Source organism: Euleptes europaea, chromosome 13 (assembly GCF_029931775.1).
Source record: "Euleptes europaea isolate rEulEur1 chromosome 13, rEulEur1.hap1, whole genome shotgun sequence".
In the NCBI taxonomy this organism is placed as follows: Eukaryota; Metazoa; Chordata; class Lepidosauria; order Squamata; family Sphaerodactylidae; genus Euleptes; species Euleptes europaea.
The window spans coordinates 36,992,771-37,009,586 of NC_079324.1; the positions used below are offsets into that span (position 1 = coordinate 36,992,771).

General features: G+C 41.7%; 1 protein-coding gene across 1 annotated transcript in view; it reads right to left on the bottom strand.

Annotated features, from left to right (window-relative positions):
- STK26 (serine/threonine kinase 26) overlaps positions 1-16,144 on the bottom strand; it is a 41,667-nt gene extending 25,523 nt beyond the window's left edge. Inside the window, exon 1 of the mRNA XM_056859494.1 lies at positions 16,067-16,144. Coding sequence (XP_056715472.1) covers positions 16,067-16,108 — 42 coding nt within the window. The 5' untranslated portion in view covers positions 16,109-16,144. The remainder of the gene's footprint in view (positions 1-16,066) is intronic.
- Positions 16,145-16,816: the final 672 nt, after the last annotated feature.

Genomic DNA, 16,816 nt, shown 5'->3' on the forward strand with positions numbered 1-16,816 from the left:
CTCTGCCCTGTACATAATTTTATAAACCTCTATCATAACCCCCTTAGTCATATCTTTTCTAAACTGAAGTCTCTTCTTCAGCCTTTCCTCATAGGAAAGGTGCTCCAATTCCTTAATCATTTCAGTTGCCCCTTCTGCATTTTTCAGCTCTACAACGTTGTTTTTGAGATATGGTGACCAGAACTGCACACAGTATTCCAAATGAGGCTGCACCATAGATCTATATAAGGGCCTGATAATATTGGGCCATTTTGTTTTCAGACCCTTTCCTAACAATCCCTAGTGCTTACCTTTTTCGCTGTTGTGGCACACTGTTTTGACATTTTCATTGAGCTATTCACTATGACCCCAGGTCTCTCTCCCTCTCAGTCTCAGCAAGTTCAGACCCCATTAACATATACTTGAATTTGGGAATTTTTGTTCCAACGTGTTTTGTTACACTTATTTACATTCACTCCCACTTCCAGATTATTTATGAACATATTAAATAGTACTGGGCCCAATACCAATCCTTGTGGGACATCACAGCTTACTTACTTCCACTTCAAGAACTATCCATTTATTCCTATTCTTTGCTTATTGTCATTTAACCAATTTTTTTCAATTCATAAGGAAACCATCCCTCTCATCCCACAACTGCTTAGCTTATTGAGAAGTCTTTGGTGAGGTACCTTGTCAAAAGTCTTTTGGACACCTGAGTACAGTAAACCGTACATGGACAAGAGCAATGATAGCATGGGGCTTTGCTATGCCGCATAATTCTTGCTTCTAACAACATGGCCCCCCATTTCAAGTGAAGCAGTAGCAATTTGAAGCTTATGCCCATGCAGATGTGTCTCCATTTGCAAGTTACTTCAGGTTCAAATGTGTGAACTCAAGCCAGTAACTCATGACAACCAGAAATTAAGACCAGGTCATCCTCATGTTGTAGACAACATACACTTTGCAGTTCGTCAAGGGGATCTGCCATCAGCACACAGACCTGGATGTATTATTTTTACCAAGAGGCAGTATAGAATTCTTTTTCAAAAGATACTAGAGCAACTAGGAACAACCAGTCACTAAGCCCAGGAGAGATGTACCAAAATCTTCATGTGGATGAGAGACCAAAAAGTCGCTGTGGTACAGCTTCTCCCGCTTCAAGAGCATACCCAGCTCCCCCTTTTCTATTCTCTTTCATCTCCAGTTAGACTGCTACTTCTCACCACTTCCTCATAAAGTTATCTATGACACCCAGGAGAATTCCATCACTATCTTGCCTTCCCTCATTTGTTATCAATACCAGAACTTTGCTATCAATACCAGAACAATACCAGAAATTTGGGGAGCCAGAGCATCCTTTGTGGAGAGATTGTGGCTTTGCCATCTAAGCTTGCCCATATGAAAATACAGAGCTCATTGTTTTTCAGGGCTTCATACAGTGGATGGATCTGCTTGTTTTGGTGGAATTAGACTTTTATCAGTGTTTTTGGTAATGAGCATATTATAGAAATTTAAAACACATGCAACGTCCGCCCTAAAAAGAAGCCAAATTAAAGAAGTCTGACTTCCAGCTCAGAAAATGCCGTCCACTCACCATATCCGCAGCTCTATATGATCACAAGTCAAAGCAGCAAAACACTGCAGGCACAATTCTCCCTTTAATTTATGTTTCATTTGATTGATAAATCTATTATGTATCATAGTCACTGCGGAAATTATTCTTAACTTTGTTCTTGCAGAGCAATAGGGTCACAGAAATTTCAGAAATTTCACAAATATGGGAGAGAAAACTAGATGGGGGGACTACCTATCACAGGAGAACACTCCAGAAGACAAAATATGCTCACGGAACGATGTTAAGATTTCCCCCCTTCCAAGAAGCTGTGGGATTGAAGACACTTTTTGTGCCAATTATGTTTACAAAAGCATATCAAAATAAAGACAAAGACACTATAGCACTGGAGGGATTGTGTTTATATAGTCCAATCATCTGCTCTCAGCCATGACCTTCTACACAATATTTCCTAGAGGTGACCTCACATAAACCAGACTGTAATACGCACAAGGCACAAATGTGCCAACAAGACATACCACTACAAAGCTTCTGTGGCACAGATTGCTCCAAATGACTCCAGCAAGTAAGACGAGTTATAAAAGGAATGTTACTCTTCCCTTCAGCTAATCTGGCCTGTAGGGGAATGGCTTTCCAGCTATACATATTGTGATCAACTGACCCTCTTAGCCATCCTCAACCACAGAAGACTGCTATACCGTATACACAATGCCCCTCAGCGTGCAAACACTTTTCCAAAACTTTTGGCTGAGTAACAATTGAATTGATGTACACATGAAGCCAAGAAAGAGAGTGCATGGACATGCTTCCTTTTCTTCCCGCAATACCTGCCAACATTTGATTGATGGTTTTAAGAATTGTTCAACATGTATGGCCCTGACCTGGATGGCCCAGGCTAGCCTGATCTTGTCAGATCTCAGAAGCTAAGCAGGGTCAGCCCTGGTTAGTATTTGGATGGGAGACCACCAAGGAATACCAGGTTTGCTGTTCAGAGGAAAGCACTGGCAAACCACCTCTGTTAGTCTCTTGCCATGAAAACCCCAAAAGGGGTCGCCATAAGTCGGGTGCAACTTGACGGCACTTTACACACACAACATGTATGGTTTTAAGAATTGTTCAACATGTATGGTTTTAAGAACATAACTGTTCAACATAATTAGCTCCATTTGGTCTCCCGTCCAAGAAAACCTTGTGTAGATTAGAGTGCAATAATAGCTGCATGTCAGTAACTTCACTATGAGATGATGTTCATGAGATGAAGCTACTACCTAATAATCTGGCAATTCTAGTTAGGGATTTCACACCCTTTTTAAAGGTTGATATTTTATTGTCTGCTTGTGGCCTGCCCACATTCTACCTCAATTAACTAGAAAAAAGGTAACTCGCCAACAAAATAGTTTTTGTGAAGTGCCTCAGTGCAGGTTCGTTTGGCACCCAAAGAGTCTGATACAAGTGGACCTTTGTCTGGTGTTTGCGGTTTTTCTTTCAGTAATACCTTACTCTGTGAGCTCAGTTGTGCCAAAAATAGAACACAAAGTACAGTAAGCAGTACTAGTCTCAAACAATCTGAGTAGACACGGAAGATCTATTACCACATAGGTGAGGAAATGAAGCATAGAGTGGTATGACTTGCAATTAGGAAATCTGTTACTGATTAATAAACTATATTTAACGATCTTACTTCACCAGCTCAGGACAGAATCAACTTCCTTGAGACTAAACTGAACTTAAGCACCACCATACATTGTGCCTTACTGCCTGCTAGATAAATTAACCCTTTGGCTCAATCAAGAGGATATTTTGGCAATAGAGCAGGAAGGCTTTAGGGAAGGGAGAGCAACGACAGAGCACTGCTTTGTCCTGCAACATCTAGCAGAGAAATATTCTAATAAGGGACAACCCTCTTTATATGCGGCATTCATTGATTTTAGGGCAGCATTTGATTCGATTTCCAGACCTTTACTCTGGGACAAGCTTGAAGCCTCAAATGTAGATAAAAGGTTTCTGTTGCTGCTGCGAGCCCTACATGAACGGACAGCACAGAAAGTCAGGTGCAATAGAAGAGGACATCTTACCGTCCCCATAAACACCTATAGAGGAGTTACGCAGGGCTGTTTACTCGCCCCCTGCTATTTGCCTATTATATAAATAACATAGTCAGTTCCTTGAATGCACCGGATTTATATCCACCTAAACTAGCGGACAGGCATATTCATATTCTGCTCTATGCTGATGACGCGGTACTTCTTTCAAGAACCCCAGTTGGCCTAAGGAGGGCGCTAGTGAGAGTGGGAACGTTCTGTGAGAAGGAACGCCTGACTATTAATTATGACAAAACAAAAGTAATGGCTTTTGGTAATTGCCCTAATTATAGGAGGTGGAGCATAAATGGCCATAGGTTGGAACAGGTAACCCAATTCAAGTATCTTGGAACGACAATCCAGGCATCTTGCTCCAAGCTGGCCCATAATATCTATGTTGCAATTTAGGGGAAAGATCAGCCCGTTCAATAATAAATTTTCTCTGGACCAAAGGGGCACACTATATTCCAGCCGCCCTTAAACTTTTTTAGGCGAAAACTCTAGCACAAACGTTATATGGAACACAACTTGACTCTCCACCCTCATGTCTTATTCCCATGGAACGAGTGCAATCCAAGTTTCTTAGAGCTGCCCTGCAATTGCCAAGATGTGTATCAAATGCTATGATCTGTTTAGAAACCGGCACGAGAAGGTGGAGGCAAGGGCTGTCTTGTCCTTGCTTTATCTCTGGCTGAAAATTAATTTCAACCCCAAAAGTCTTCTTCTACTGATTCTTTGTGATACCTTTAGGTCAAAGTGGATAATAGCCATTGAAGACAAATTAAATAACCTGGGTTTTACCCCCCTAGCACTACTTCAGTTAGGGTGGGATCAAGCTAAATCAACTATAAACCAAAGGGTTAAAGATATTGAGCGACAAGTAGATCTAGCAAGAGTTCCCCTATTTATGGCTCCCCCCACTCCAAATTTATCCTTGCACCGGCAGCCTATCTCCGTTACTTAGAGATAAACAAATATAGGAGGGCTTTTACCTTGGCTAGGTATGCAGCCTTACCCTCTGCTATGTTAGAGGGGAAATTCAAGAAGATACCCAGGGCAGAGAGACTATGCCCCTTCAAATCCGGGAATTTAGAATCCACTGAACATGTTCTCCTGAACTGTAATTTTTACACTATACCCCGTTCTAAGTTTATTGAGCCCCTCATACTGAGAATGGGAAAGAGAAAAGATAGAAAAGCTCCTACAAGGAGATAATCCCTCAATCACCTCTCAGGTAGCAAAATTTTGTACGGCTGCAATTAAAATTCGTTGCCACAGAGTAGTCTCTTAGTCCAAGAGGCAGATGTAACTTGGATGTTTTTTTTTTTTTTTAAGTGACTTGAGACTCGGACTCTTTGTCGGTAAGACCATTTTAGTCCATGTATCTTGTTTTATCTGGCCAAGGGCCGCAAATAAACTATCTATCTATCGCCTTACTGAATTACATGGGCAAAATCAGAGGTCCCTGCCTCCAAAGAACTTACAATTTAAAAAAAGAGATAAAGGTAAAAACACAGAGAGAAACGAGGATAAAGAGAGATAAATGTGGGCAAATCAGACACATTTAAGGAAGGATTTGAAGGAAGGTGAAGAGATGACACCAAGGACATGGTTAAGGAGGGAGTTCCATAAAAAGGAGAGTAACTCTGGTTAGCCAAGGGTGGCAAAGTTGGAGGAACAGAAGCAATAGGCAAGAAAGATAACAAGAAACAAGGGCCAAAGGACCAGATGGAGCTAAGCAATAGACAAGCTTAAAAGCAAAGAACAAGTCATTTGTGCTGGATATAAGAAGAATTGGTTTTTATATGCCAACTTTCTCTCCCACTTAAGGAAGAATCAAACCTGCTTACACTCACCTTCCCTTCCCCTCCACAGACACCCTGTGAGGTAGGTGGGGCTGAGAAAGTGTGACTAGCCCAAGGTCACCCAGCTGGCTTCATGTGTAAGAGTGGGGAAACAAATCCAGTTCACCAGATTAGCCTCCGCCGCTCATGTGGAGGAGTGGGGAATCAAACCCGGTTCTCCAGATCAGAGTGCACCACTCCAAACCACCGCTCTTAACCACTACACCACACTGGCTCTAAAGGATATAAACAGGGGCATCACAACCCACATGAAGTTTTTTATCAAACCCCCATTAATAATGCTAAATTGCCTTATCTGGAGGGCTGCCAAAACTGTAGCCTATTCCACAAGCCATGCAACATAGTTTTATTTAGGTCCCTCTCTCTCTATATTCAGCTCCAATATAAATATGGTAGTGTTATATGCCAGTCAAGGGACATAGGATGGAGGTGAGAAAATTTTAAATGCAGGGACTAACAGTGCAATTCTAAAGAGAGTTACTCCAGTCTAGGCCCATTCATTTCAATAGGCCTAGAGTGGAATAACTCTCCCTAGGATTGCATTGTAAGGCTGCCAAAATGCAACTGTACAATGGTCTGACTCCCCCAACTAATGACACTTCACCAGGGCAGGTGCCTGACCCCCTGCTAGGGGCTACTGCTGCTCCAATGGCAGGCCAACTGTGCAAGAGCATGTGCAATTTTTTAACCATAGGCAGGGAGCTTTTTCTTGTTTTAGGCCTGATCTGTCTACTCACATAGCAAAATATTAAATTAGTGGAGATCTGTGCTCCTGTAATTCCTGAGATACATGCTCCTGTATTTCCTGTAATTGCCCAACAGTATCTGCTGCTCCTGTACATGCCTGAGATTGTTTGATTTATTGCACTTATTTACAGTAAAGTTCACCTTTCTCACTGAGACTCAAAGCAGATTACAAAGTGTAAATCAATAACTTTAAATTGCTTCTTGTGGTTTATCCGGGCTGTGTAACCGTGGTCTTGGTATTTTCTTTCCTGACGTTTCGCCAGCAGCTGTGGCAGCCTGCCACAGCTGCTGGCGAAACGTCAGGAAAGAAAATACCAAGACCACGGTTACACAGCCCGGATAAACCACAAGAACCAATGAACTCTGACCGTGAAAGCCTTTGACAATAACTTTAACTGTTCCAGAAATTATACAGTTTGCCTTTAGCTGAATTTGTAGACAGAGCAACAGAATGGCCACAACACACTAACTTCTTAGATTTTTAATATTTAGAACTGTTTTTACCCTTTTCTGCAAAAAGCAGAGGCTGAACATGTACAAACACCGAACTCAAAAGGAGGACTAAATAATACATGCACTCAAATCTAACCAGTTAATATGTCTCAGCGCTACAGAAACCTCAATCAAAATTTAACATCTGACTGGCTGCTTCAAAAGCCAAAGAGAATATGGAGCAGTTGTCCAAAGTGGGTAGTCTCAGGTTGTGAATAAAGAACCAACAATGCTTTATGTTTCTACCGGTCTGTATCTTTTGTGAACACCCACTTCAGTCAACACTGTTTGATCCTCCCAGCTAGTATGCAAAAGCAGAATTCAAGAGAAGAGGGAAAAAAATATTCCTTTTCTCCTGACAAGGCAGTGTTCAAAGCTCGATCAAGTCAGCAATTTGACAGACAACAGAACAGGAATATCGAGAAGCACATGAAGAGTCTTGCTTTTATAAATCTACAATGAATCTCCATTGGCATTCATTAAAACAAAGCACACAGTCAACAAGTTTAAATGAATATTGATTTCTCTCCCAATTAAGCAACACTGAAATAGGTTTCAGCAGATATTCTCTGCTCTCTAGTGTTTGTGAGAGAAAAAAGCCTAATCCTAAAAATGTTTACTTGAATTCAATGGAATTTATGTCCAAGTAAATATGCTCGGGATTACAGTATTAGTGATCTTCTTTCGGGTTGGCCACTGTGTGAAACAGGATGCTGAACTACATGGACAATTGGTATGATCCAGCACAGCTGCCCTTATATTCTTGTTTTTGGGCGTGGGGGTGGTGGTGGAGAGAAATCCAAACCAAGCAGTTCTGCTAGTTTTAACTTTTGCCCTAGTCACAATGTTTAGGATATACACGCTCACTTTTTTTCTCCTTAAATATCTGTTATTTTTGTTGCACCTAAAACATTAGCTTCTCTGCAGACTGAGTTTTACATACATCTTGGGGAAAGCATTGAACATCAGTAGTAATGACTCTTATTCACATCTCATTTAGAATCTTGTGCCATTCAAGTTTTTAAAACACATTTATGTAAATCTCAACAAGCTTCCAGATACAGTGAGGGGGAAAAGTATTTGATCCCCTGCTAAATTTGGCCGTTTGCCCTCTGACGAAGAAATGACCAGTCCATAATTTTAATGGTAGGTCTATTGTAGCTGTGAGAGACAGAATAACAACAGGAAAAACCCCAGAAATCCAGAAGACAAAAGTCAGAGATTGATGTGCATTATAATGAGTGAAATAAGTATTTGATCCTCTATCAACCAGCCAGATTCGATCCCCTATCAACCAGCCAGATGTCAGGCTACCTGGTATCTTCACTGTATGTAACGAGCTGAGATTAGAAGCACCTGCTGTAAGGGAGAGGTCTTACCTGTAATCCCAGCTCGTTACAGTACCTGTACAAAAGACACCTGTCGACAGAAGCAATCAATCCATCAGATTCCAAACTAGCCACCATGACCAAGACCAAAGAGCTGTCCAAGGATGTCAGGGACAACACTGTAGACCTGCACAAGGCTGGACTGGGCTACAAGACTATTGCCAAGCAGCTTGGTGAGAAGGTGACAACAGTTGGTGCAATAATTCGCAAATGGAAGAAACACAAAATAACTGTCAACCTCCCTCGGTCTGGGGCTCCATGCAAGATCTCATCTCGTGGAGTTGCAATGATCATGAGAACGGTGATGAAGCAGCCCAGAACTACATGGGGGGAACTTGTCAATGATCTCAGGGCAGCTGGGACCATAGTCACCATGAAAACAGTTGGTAATGCCTACGCCGTGAAGGACTGAGATCTTGCACAGCCCACAAGGTCCCCTTGCTCAAAGCAGCACATGTACAGGCCCATCCACAGTTTGCCAATGCACATCTGAATGACCCAGAGGAGAACTGGGTGAAAGTGTTGTGGTCAGATGAGACCAAAATCGAGCTCTTTGGCATCAACTCAACTCGCCGTGTTTGGAGGAGGAGGAATGCTGCCTATGACCCCAAGAACACCATCCCCACCATCAAACGTGGAGGGGGACATATTATGCTTTGGGGGTGTTTTTCTGCTAAGGGGACAGGACACCTTCACCGCATCGAAGGGACGATGGAGGGGACCATGTATCGTCAAATCTTGGGTGAGCACCTCCTTCCCTCAGCCAGGGCATTGAAAATGGGTCGAGGATGGGTATTCCAGCATGACAATGACCCAAAACATATGGCCACGGCAACAAAGGAGTGGCTCAAGAAGAAGTACATTAAGGTCCTGGAGTGGCCTAGCCAGTCTCCAGACCTTAATCCCATCGAAAATCTGTGGAGGGAGCTAAAGGTTTGAGTAGCTACACATCAGCCTCGAAATCTTACTGACTTGGAGAGGATCTGCAAAGAGGAGTGTGACAAAATACCTCCTGAGATGTGTGCAAACCTGGTGGCCACCTACAAGAAACATCTGACCTCTGTAATTGTCAACAAGGGTTTTGCCACCAAGTACAAAGTCATCTTTTGCAAAAGGGATCAAATACTTATTTCACTCATTATAATGCACATCAATCTCTGACGATGCAGCGAGTTAAAAGTTTTATTCAGAAAGTCAGCGAGTTCAGCAAGTCATAGAAACTTAAGGCTAGAATACAGGCATGGGGAAATATCGGTACATATATAGGGTAAATACAATGGGGTTGATTAGATTTTAGAAACAAAGAAACAATACAGAAGTTAACTACCGGTAAAGACTTAAGACAATGCATACAGGAAATAAACGCGTGCATTAACTGGCTGATCTTCCTGAGCTCCCGGCTTTGTTTTGCGGGGCCAGGTATCAGATCAACGATTACTCAGGTGGGTCTCCATAGAGTTGCAGACCTCGGGCAGGAGACCGGGTGCAAACGGGGGGGGGGTGCGGAGTGCACAAAAAATTCCATTTTGTCCGTGGGGGAAACCATCTTGTTTGTATCCGGGGCCTAGCTGACAGCAAAACACCTCTGTCTCTTGCCTTTAAAACCCTATGGGGGTGGCATAAGCAGGCTGTAACTTGAAGGCATTTTCCTCCATCACCAGTCTCGTGACTGTTGTTTGAACTCTGCAAATGACTTCGAAAATAGTACTCCACTGACATGTTCTTCACAGTCAAGATCCACCTCTAAATTCCTATCAGCCAAAACAAGTTTTTGCTTCATTAAACTCCAGTCAGACCTGAAGAACCAACACAAGCTAACAGAAAGCAGTTAATTCTATTCCACCTCCTACAGCAAACAGAACTGCTGGACAGGTTCCAAGCAAGGGCTTTGTGAAGGTATGCTTACAACATAACTTGACGTGGACAGGTATCACTAAAGATTAAATGCCAGCTCCAACACTGTAGTCTGATCCAGGAAGTACAGCAGCATGAAGAAAAGAGTGTGACGCAGCTCCTCTTTCTGGCCATACATACTCCCCTCTCAGGTATTTCTGCCCACATTCAATGCCTCCTCTCCCAACAAAGGTGACAACAGAATGGGAACCTCCATATTTCCACACGACTCTGCAAGATTCCATCATCAAAATACTCTTGTGAGGCCACTCCACAAGGCTTCTCTGAAGAAATTTGGGGGAATGCTGACAGACAGCTGAGAAACATCTGCAGATAACCATTCAAATGCAGCTATTTTCAAACAAGCCAATGCAGAATGCATTGTATTGCAATTGCGTCTTAAGCTGCACTGCACATCTTCTAGCATAAGAGTGGGTACACAAGGAGACAATGTAGTTTCATCAGGACAAAGCTAAACATTTGCTCAAGTCAGAAAGTTAAAGATGCAGCTGTACCTGTAAACTGAGCTTTTCTTATTCATTTACCAGTGAAAAATACAATTCATGATTCCAGGAAAGTTCTTTTTGTTAATATTGCTTTACACAGCAAAGCCACTTTAACTGAGACTAGTGTCTCCTCACAAGTGTGGAGGTTCTGTTGTAAAACTATGTTTGAATTTCCATGAAGCAAGGTAATATGTGGTGCAGGCTTTCCATAGGCTTGCAACAGAATTTCCATATCTTTTAGCTCAGACATCATTCTTTTAGATTAACTTCAGCACATACCTTCCAAAAGCTAGCAGACTAAAACCGGTACAGAGTGATAGTGTGCAAGCTATTTCCAGAGCATCTGTTTGCATAAATTCCATGGAAATATTAACACTAAACTTAAAATATTCATTTCTCTACAGTCCAGAAGGAGGGAAGGTGGCACGGTAGAGCCCAGTCTCATCAGATCATAGAAGCTAAGGAGGGTTGGTACTTGGAAGGGAAACCACCAAGGAATACCCTGCAAAGGAAGGCAACAGCAAACCACCTCTACTTCTCACTTGCCTTGAAAGCCCCTTGCTGAGGTTGCCATAAGTTGGAAGCAACTTGATGGCACTTTACACACACAGCCCAGAAATCACACTTATGCTGAAATGAGCACATGAGGTCTTTGTGCCTCCTTGTTGGATTTCTGGAAGCATCATGCTGGCCACTGCTGGAAATAGGATGCTGGACTAGGTGGGTCTTTGGTCTGGTCCAAAAGAGGGTTCTTCTTGAACAGCATATATAAAACATCACTGATTCTTGTTCATTCAAACTATATGGGAGGCTAATCATTTAAAGAACACAGACTAAAATTTGTAATACAGTTAATGATCAGCACAGAACACCAATTTCTTCCATGTTTCTAATTTAGTTAAATAAGTTCAATACATGAAGGTATGAGTGAACACATATACACAATCTCTTTCCCACATTGCTAATTTTCACATAACCATTGGGGCATGCTCTGTTCGAACTTAGATCAGTTTATACTTCCTGAAATCAAGACATACTTTCTTCAACAGCATCCAAAACAAGGTAATACCTCTTACAATAACAAAACTGGCTTTAATGATAGTAAACAATTAAAAGAGGACAAATCCATTTGTATCTTAATTCTATAATAGCCTCTTTCTTTAATAGGGGCTCAAAAGGGGGGGGGAGGAGATGACGTGAAATAATTCCACTTTGCGTCCAATCATTATAAAAAAATTGGTTTACACTGTCTTAAGTTTTAAAAAAAGCATCTAAAGGACACACTCTAGTCTCTGAAGCAGTATAGCTGAAGTAATAGAAAAATATTAATTCTGCATGTATAAGTTAAGGGATATAGGTTAAATAAACAAAGTTAAAGGAAGCATGCTATTAAATAAAGTTTACTATCTAATAGAATGCAGTGCTTTAAATGACTCCAAAGTTCTTCCTGGAATAGAGGTCAGGCCAAGGATAATTGCAACTCAGAAAGGAAAAGGAGAACTAGATTTTTTTATTTGAAAAGGGAAAATGAGTTTCGAGTAAGCTTATTATCTCAGGTGTGTAACAGCCTTTTGCCTACTCACCTGTAGAAAGGATTGGCTCCAGGCAAGCAGGTTGGGAAGACGTAAACTTGACTGAGAATTTTATTTTTCAGGTTGCTGATATAATAATAAAAACTTACACTTGTTTGCATTCGCAGGCAAACTAATAATTGTTCTGTTCTTTGTTGGTTAATAACCTCTGGTGCAAATAAATGGATAAATTGTTTTTGGCGACAGCAACAGAGGTACATCTCAGATGTAATGGCAAAGCAGAATTTGCCACTATATGAACAAGCCTAGGGAGACCTCAATTTCCATATCCCCATTTCTTTTTTACTTTCATCCTAGCCAATCAAAGACTTCCATTTTCTTCACAAACCATAATTCTACTTTACATTCAAACCACAAACTGCGATTTGCATTTTCCTTTTCAATGTGAAATTCCAAAACAAGGATCAAACTGGTTTTGAAACACAGGTTTGCAGGTAAGAGAGCAAATACCAGCTTGGGGATTGGATATAATAGGACATTATGATTTACTGTAAAAAGAAAAGTCTTTGATTAGATTGTTGCGGGGGAGGAGGGAGTATGAGAGCCTGGTGGTACTGTTTGGTTCATTTATGTAGTAACAAACCATGAGAAGGGAACATTAAAAGAAGTTTAAACTTCTTTCCTGATATAATTTATTCCTAACTTGGCATTACATTATATTTACATTGTTTTTAATGACAATATTCATAAGCAGCTCTGGAGGCTCAATTTTGGGTCTAACAGCAGGATTATACTTTTTCAAATATAAAAAACCCTGCATCTCATGTGCATGAACAAAACTGATTTTGCAGGACTTAGGAGACAGAGGGGGAAAGTGAGTAAAGAAAATTTTATAATTCAACAACTCAATAATCAATTAAATTTCCAACCCTCCTAATTGGTGAAGATGGTTTGAAGAAATTGTAGGCTCCCAATTATTGGTGTCTCAGAAAGTGATCGCCAGCTAAGCAGGCCTTCTTGCTAGTGTAAATGATTAACTGACTCACCCGAGGGACCCACAATCTTCAACCAACTGCTCCTGCATTTAATCCCATCCCCAAACCTACATCTCTCTTCTCTCTACCTCCTCCACATTCCTACACTTCCAAGGCAAAAAAGAAAGTCAAACTTTGTAAAAATGCAGATGATATGATAAGTATTAGAAGCCAATATGATACAACATGAATGAATCAAGCAAAAACAAGGAAATACATGTATAAAAACTTAAAAATTTATAAAGCTCCTTGAATAATCACTGGGCCCGATTACTGAATTCTGCCATGCAGATCAGCTGTTAGTACATTTTAATTTTTGTTGCTGCCCTGCTTGAGGGATTCCCCTGAGTCCCCTCCAGGAAATTATATTCTGTCACTGTATGCGCTGCCAGTTCCTACGTCGCTTAAACCAGGCTTTTCATGCATAGCTACAATTTCTGTACTTTGGTGTGTAGAATGCTAGAATTCAAGTCTGATTCCATGTGGAAAACAACCGTACCAGAACCAGTACCTCATACTGCGTTTGCAAGGATTAAAGAATTGACAAAGAAACACTGGAAATATTTACACAGTGACAAACCAAGGTTTGTTGTAATGGGGAAAAGCCTGTGGAATCCTTGGGCGCATGCATTCCTTCTCCCTCACACATGGTTAGAAATCAGAACACTTCACAGTAAACCAAACTATGGTTTGTTCTCTGTCAAAACTAGGATTTCAAACTGGTTCAATGTGAAAGCAGAAAGGTTTAATTGCCTAACTACACATGGGGGGAGGGTACAAAAGCATGGATTCCACAGGTTTATTCTCATAACGAAAGTTTATTGGTGTGAATTTATCACAATGCTCCAATATAAGCCCTAAGATGGTATGAAAGCAAGGAAATATGAAATAAGGCAAACTATGTCAAACATTTAACAAGAAGTTAATAACACATGTATTATTCGCAATCTCAAGAAACCTTTCCACAGCTCTCCTAAATATGTTCTAACTGGTAAATTTCTAAACATCCCTTACACTCCAGAATTACCGACTATTCAACCATCTAATATCAAGCTTAGCCCTGACCTGGATGGCCCAGGCTAGCCTGATTTCGTCAGATCTCAGGAGCTAAGCAGGGTCAGCCCTGGTTAGTATTTAGAGGGGAGACCACCAAGGAATACCAGGGTTGCTGTGCAGAGGAAGGCACTGGCAAACCACCTCTTGTTAGTCTCTTGCCATGAAAACCCCAAAAGGGGTCGCCATAAGTCGGCTGCGACTTGAAGGCACTTTATACACACACAATATCAAGCTTAATGTGAAATTTGAAACAGAGCTTCAAATCAAGATGCTTCCTAAATTTTGCAGTATATACAACTTTCAGTACAAATAGGAACTGATTTCCTTTTCTCTTTTTCATCATTCATAGTAGTTGTTTAGCACTGGGTGACACACAAAATTTATGAACAAAAACATTCCCACTCCCCCTACTACAAATAATTATTTAAGAAAACACACATGCAAAGGAAGCTGCATTTTAAAAGTCTGACAAAATTACAGTGTGATATTAAATTTTCAAAATAATTATCTACACTGAAGTTTAGAAAACTATGCTTTGTGGGAAATCTGGTTAAGTCTGAACTCTCATAAATTCTACTGAAGATCAGAAACCATTTGCTTTGAGAAAATACCAAATGCAAGAGCACACAGTACTATAAGCTTTTCCAAGAAGCTTGTGTGCATACTTTCAGATTAATTTTTGTTGACCAGCTCCTTGATGCATGTGACAGAATTAGAGAAAAATTAAAGTAATTGGAGAGTGACATATTGGATTCAGAAGATAAACCCAAGTGGAATCAAAAGCTTTTGATCCATAAACAGAGCTAGATGTAAACTGATCAAGGAAAAGAAAATCTCAATAGTAAAGCCTGTTTTGCTGCTAGGAAGCTTTTGCGCTCTCTTGCTCCCTCATTTTTTTTAAAAAAAGCTTAATGCCATTACATATGTGCCAAACACATTAGAAAATCACCAGAAAAATCAAGCCCCCCAACGAAGAGATTGGTTCCAGAGACTGGCTGCTAAAGATTTTACCCACAGCTAAAGTGACAAGTACTTCCCTTCTTTAAATCCATCTATGTGTTTTCTTCTGCTACACGTTTTGATCCAGGGTAATGTTCTGTGATGTTATACATACAGTTCTACAACATTGTGTTACATCCCCAAAACTCCCAACCCTTTGTCCAGCTGGGACTCCATCTAACAATGAAAACTGGAGTCTGTGCTTAATATCAAAGCAACAGCACCCATTGTATTAATAACAAAATTGTTTCCATGCTGCAGCAAACTGATCACATCCCACTCCCAATCACAGGAAAACTGGCAATATCTTGCAACCCCTTCCAGTGTTCATAACAAAATATGGCGCCTCCTTTAAAAGAACAACTCTAGGCTAGATAATTTTTGAATCAAAGGAGAAAATAGGGTCAATTGCTGCAAAATAAGCTGCTAATAACCACATTAAGATATTCTGGGGTTATCTAGTGTTTAACACAAATAACTGTAAAGGTACATTATGGGGGGAAATAGGCAATTTAAGCCCTCAGAGCCAGTGACTTCTCCCAAGGTAGGCAATGTACACTTTGTATGAACATACTGGATGAAAGCTACATAGTAGAAACAGCTTCACACCCAAAACTTCCCCTCACTTCAACCTGTGCCCTTTAGCCACCTCTTTGCACAAACAGTTAATCAAGTTCCTCCTGTATCTAAAATCTGAACCTTTTGTTCAAAGTTGCCCTTCAAAAATATCTTTACAACAAACACCCCCCCCCCACTTTTGTCAGGTTACTTGCCACTGCATACAATAATCAAAGGACTTGAAAGGCAAAACTTCTCAGCCACTGTTCCAATAAGGTTGCCACACCGTGTCCTAACAATGACAGCAAGTGCGAAAACCCTAGCACAATTATACCAATACCACCATGTGCACTTTCTCACCTGCATGCCAGGCACCTGCACAGCTACGGGCGAATGGGCCATGGTGGCCTCAATCCGCCCCCCCCCTTTGCGCTCTCTCTCTCTCTCTCTCTTCTTCCTCCTCCTGCTGGTGCTGCTGTAAGGAAAAAGGCGCTGGGAGGGCTTCAGGGAGGCCTGCAAGGCAACGGGGAGGGGGGGGGGAGAGGAGAAGGGAAAAAAAAACAAGCTGCATCAATCACTTTTACTGGGTGGGGGGAGAGAGAAAGAAGACTGGAGGAATCCTCCACATATCCAGACTCCGTCCTTGAGCCTCCTGCCCCGTTCCTCGCCTCCTCCTAGTTATCAGCCTTTCTTTCTCAGTCACCCCCCCCACCCCAGCTTCCCTCCACCAGCACAAGCCATTCTTCTTCTTCCCCCCCCCCTTCCCATCCAGGTCAGGACAACCTTGGATGGGAAGGGGGGGGGGGGAGAAGAAGAATGGCTTGTGTTGGTGGAGGGAAGCTGAGGGGGGGGGGAGGATCAAGGTTGTCCTGACCTGGATGGGAAGGGGGGGGAGAAGAATGGCTCGCCTCCTCCTAGTTATCAGCCTTTCTTTCTCAGTCACCCCCCCCCCAGCTTCCCTCCACCAGCACAAGCCATTCCTATCCCCCCCCCTCACCTCTTCCCATCCAGGTCAGGACAACCTTGATCCTCCTTTAGGAGGATCAAGGTTGTCCTGACCTGGATGGGAAGGGGTGGGGGGGGGAGAAGAATGGCTTGTGCTGGTGGAGG